We start from the raw sequence: 4,475 nt of genomic DNA on the forward strand, positions 1-4,475 counted from the left end.
ATGTTGAACAAGGGAAAGGGCCAGGCCAGTTGGCTGCTATAACGCGCAAAGGGGGCGGGGGCTGTAATGGAACAAGAGGAGAGGAGGAGAACCGCGCACAAATGTTAACGGTTATGCGCCACGGAAGGTCGTTCAGCGGGCAGCACAGAATAGGGCCAAGAGAATGAAAATGAGAATGAGTGTAAATGGTTTTTGTCAATTCGAGACATTGTTGTAGTACCCGTTGCCCATTGTTGGGGGCTCGCTAGGTGCGCGATGCGCGTGAGGCGATAGGGATTGGGATGCGGATGGAAGGAGAGAGTAGCCTCTCCCCTTCGGCCAGCTGATTTGCAGCACAGACCAATTGTTATGTGTGTTGACACTAATTGGCCCAAAGCGATGTCTATAAATTTCTGAAACAGTCACAATATATACTCTGTCCCTCTCTCTATCTTTCTCTCCTCATATCTCTCGTCGTTTTCTATGCTTCACACAGTTGAGAGTTTTACTTCAATATTCAATAATAAACTGTACGAGTCGTACTTATATTTTGCTGCTGAAATGTGCATATACTTCTACATCATTATCATAGTCGTCATTGTGATCATCATTGTGTTGATTGTCATGCAGGTAACGGGGAGTTTTTAGTGGATTCGGAATGCGGAGGTGTCAGGTAAGTGTCCAACATCGATTTAAGATGGTCCCTAGGTGGTCCCTAGGCTAGAAAGACAAGGGTTGCTTTCTTTCTCTCTCTCTCTCGTTCTGCTCTCTAATAACACTTTGAGCGACAGTTTCTCTCTCGCACTCACTAAGTGATCTCTTTCCTTGGCTTGAGAACATCCTTAAGCTTCAACAACCGCCTCCCATTTTGTAGCTCTTTCTACTCTCTGTTGCTGCAGGCACCGTCAACGCCTTTCGTCCGAATGGCCTCGCACTTGCCACGCCTAGAAGTTAGTCTACTTTCGATTCAGCGCCCGCAAGCTGCCGCATTTTGCGGCATCAGCTTTGCTACTAGGTACAGCCCGTGCAGTTCATTAAACAATTATAATTATATAACAACAGCAACAGCAACAGCAGCTGCTGGCAGGAGGCAGCTTGCCCTTGTCCTACGCCTAGGACTTGCCCGTGGCGTATGAGTAATAATATTAATAAGCCGTCTTATTTGGCCGCCGCACGTAGACAATGTAAAACAACACGGCGTATGCGTAATTTTCTTGTCGTTATTATTTTACGGGCCAGCGAGCGAACAGAGTGCCAGCCTTTTTGGTCTTATCAACTGGCTGAAGGCGTGCCCTGCCAGCAGCCAGAAATCAGGAGCCAGCAGCCAGCAGCCGGGACTCGGAGCAACTCAACAACTGGTGAAACTTTTTTGGCGTCAACGTAGGCTGCGTCTTGGATTTATGCGCTTGAATTTCACACCTTATTGCGTTGCCGGCGTTGTTGTTGCTGTTGCTCTTGGCGGCCTTAAAACAATTAGCGAAGGTATTTTATTTTTTATTTATTTTTTTTTCACCTGATAGGGTAAGGAGAGGGGGTCTTCTGCGTATGCAACCCAAGCCGCATTACAATCCCGAACTCGAACTGGAGTCGGCCAGTGGTTGTTGACTTAATTGGTTGCGCTTGCTCAATGGTTTGTGTCCCGACTGTCAGTGTGCGTGAATGCATTTTGGCTCGGATTCCTAGCCGCCTCCACAGCCACACTTTTCTCCCGCTCTCTCTCTCACTCTCTCTGTTCAAGTTGCAGCGACCTTATTGTTGTTGGCCGTTAACTTGGCTTGGCTTAAACCCACCTGGCTGGGCTGCCTGGCAGTTGGCTTCTTGCTTGGCCATAAAACTAAAATAATAGCCGCATAACATTTTATCTACCGCAGTAATAAATATTCAGTTAATTATAGCAGGCACCAGCAGAGAGAGAGAGAGAGAGAGAGAGAGAGCGAGAAATAGAAACAGAGGAGATAGAGAGAAAGCATAGATGGATAAAGGATAAATGTATCACATATGTTAAAGTTCAGGCTGGGACAGAGATTGAAGAGAGAGAAAGAAATCGTTAAGGAGAGATAGAGAGAAGAGCGATCAGAAGTGTCCTGAGCATTAATATTAAGAAAGAAAAGAGAGCGACAATTGGGAAGACATCTTAAAACATTGTCAAAAGAGAGAATAAGAAAAGTTTGACACCATCGCTCACCCGACAACTCACAGAAGCAAAGTAATGAAAGCGAGCGAATTATCTTAGAGATTCAACGATACAGCAAATAACATTGAATAGATCTTAGGATTTAACCCTGTACACATTGGAAGAGGCTTTCACTGAAGAGCCTCAAAAGCTGACCATGAACCTTGGGCTTAAACTTTAAAGTCAAGATGAATCCCAATGTTGACTAATATTGCAAATATCATATTTGTGCTTTTCCCACGTTATTTTGCAATTCTTAAGCATTAAAGCAAAAAGCTTTGAAGAAAGCACATGAAAGAGTTTTTATAATACGCTTTGTTTAATTTTGAGGCTTCACTAGTTCACTTTAAGCTAGGTTCATTGAAATGCCAATGATGACTTATTTATGTCGTTTAATAACTGCAGCAAATCGCAATAATTAGGTATTCGAGATATACATTTAGAACAAAGGAGGCATAATTTAATGACTTTCTAATGGCATTCACGTGTAGCAAATTCACTTAATCGTAATTTAGACAGTAGAGCAGAACCGCGCCAATTGCAAAAGCGTTTGCGTAAAATAGATGATGCAATTAAAATGGTTCAACTGTTTCGAGTTGATAATGAATAATCATATAATGATTAGGCCGATCATTCAAGTTGGAGTAGAGGTTTTTTTTTATATTTTTATATAATTGTCGCAGCGATGCGCTTACAAATTTTCACACTACAACTGAAAAATAAAAACTCAATTTGGAATTAATTCCCCCAGCAATTTGACGATAGCAATTCGACACGCAAGGGCGCCCAAACGCGAATAGCCCATAAATACGTAATGCTCGGTGGGATGGGCCAACAGTTCTCGACTGGAAACACAGCTGGAAAGATGCGTCTAAGCCTGAGCTACTTCCTGGGTCTTCTGATGGTGCTCGTCTGCGGCACGGCGCTGGTGGTAAGTCTCGGGATTCCACTGTGAACCGCCATGCGTGCACCACCCAATTCTCTAACCTGTCTTTCTCTCTGCTTATAGACCGCCAGACCGCAGGGTCCGTGCGGCCCACCGCCGAGTGGACCACCGCCAAGCGGACCGCCACCATCGGGACCACCACCAGGCGGACGCTGCCCACCCCCACCATCGACCACCGCCTCCTCGGGCTAAGCGGACCCCAGCGAACCGATTCCCGTTTGTCCAAACTGGCGCTCCCACATATTCTGCATGCAACAATGGCTCGGGACTCGTCCTGTTTGCTTATTATAAGTACATATATCTATATGTTTTTTTTTGTCTCTATTCTCTTTTTTACCTCAACAGCTCTGTTGATTTGTACACCTTAAATATACACGCATGTAGCTTTGCAACAAAAAAAAAAAAAAACTCAGCCAAGCATAGAGTTTATTTTCCCTATTGTAATCTTTTTGAAAGAAATTGTTTTTATTTCAGTTGATCTTACGTGTGACGGCTTAGTACGTTGGGGGACTTCAAACTTGTGACAGTTTAGATAATAAATTCAGATTAAACTGCAGATGCAGTACAAAATGGATTGGACATATTTCACGATCTAAGTATAATCAATGAAGTATATTGTTCAAACAGACCCGAAACAGTTTTATACATGCATTTAATATATTTCAATCATAGACAGTTTTCCTTTCGTTCAAACTGGTTCAAAAAGGATTTTCTGCTAGTTCCCGTGGAAAATGTGATGTATTTTAAAGTGGAACTAGTATATTGAGAGCTGTAAGAAACCAAGAAAAATGGCATATAACTGGAAATGATAAATACGATTGGAAAGTAGAATGGGAAGGTTCGGTTAAATAAATAAACTAGAGAAGAGGGCTGCTAAACCGATTTCTGGGCGACTCTTACCACCCGCTTGAGTAAAAGTTCCGGTCAGGCCCAGTCCAGTTGAGTGCTCATTTAATTTGCCGTTCAATTCCACATTCGTTTCGGGTGTTGAATTTTTAATCACGCACACGCCTGACCCCAAAAATGGAGCACAACTGTCGAAGCAGTTGCTGGGAGGTTGGGTGTCCAGCTCTCAGCTTCTGGTTCAGCTTCAATTGAATATGCAAGCCAAGCGAGACTGAGGCTGGAGCTGAGGGCGAGACGGAGTCTGGCCACCAAAAACTATGCACCACATACACACAACCCACACTCATACACGCATACGCATACACACAAAACAGGTCAACTCAATTTGGTCAGTCCGAAGTGGAGGACTCGAGCCTCCAGCCCCCAGCCCACAAACCAATCCACTGGAGCGCCCAACGCTTTAAGTTTAGCTCATTAAATAATATCCTTTTGCCGGCGACGAACGCAAGGGCAGAAGCTATGACTGGGGGG

At 44.2% G+C, this 4,475-nt stretch overlaps 1 protein-coding gene across 1 annotated transcript; it reads left to right on the top strand.

The window, feature by feature from the left end:
- Positions 1 to 511: 511 nt before the first annotated feature.
- On the top strand, positions 512 to 3,506 carry LOC6631688 (uncharacterized). The gene is made up of 3 exons (XM_002055108.4): positions 512 to 652; positions 2,904 to 3,083; positions 3,162 to 3,506. The coding sequence occupies exons 1-3, from the start codon at positions 638 to 640 to the stop codon at positions 3,288 to 3,290; spliced, it is 324 nt and encodes a 107-aa protein (XP_002055144.2). The 5' UTR covers positions 512 to 637; the 3' UTR covers positions 3,291 to 3,506.
- The last annotated feature ends 969 nt before the right edge of the window (positions 3,507 to 4,475 follow it).

Source organism: Drosophila virilis, chromosome X, assembly GCF_030788295.1.
Source record: "Drosophila virilis strain 15010-1051.87 chromosome X, Dvir_AGI_RSII-ME, whole genome shotgun sequence".
In the NCBI taxonomy this organism is placed as follows: domain Eukaryota; kingdom Metazoa; phylum Arthropoda; class Insecta; order Diptera; family Drosophilidae; genus Drosophila; species Drosophila virilis.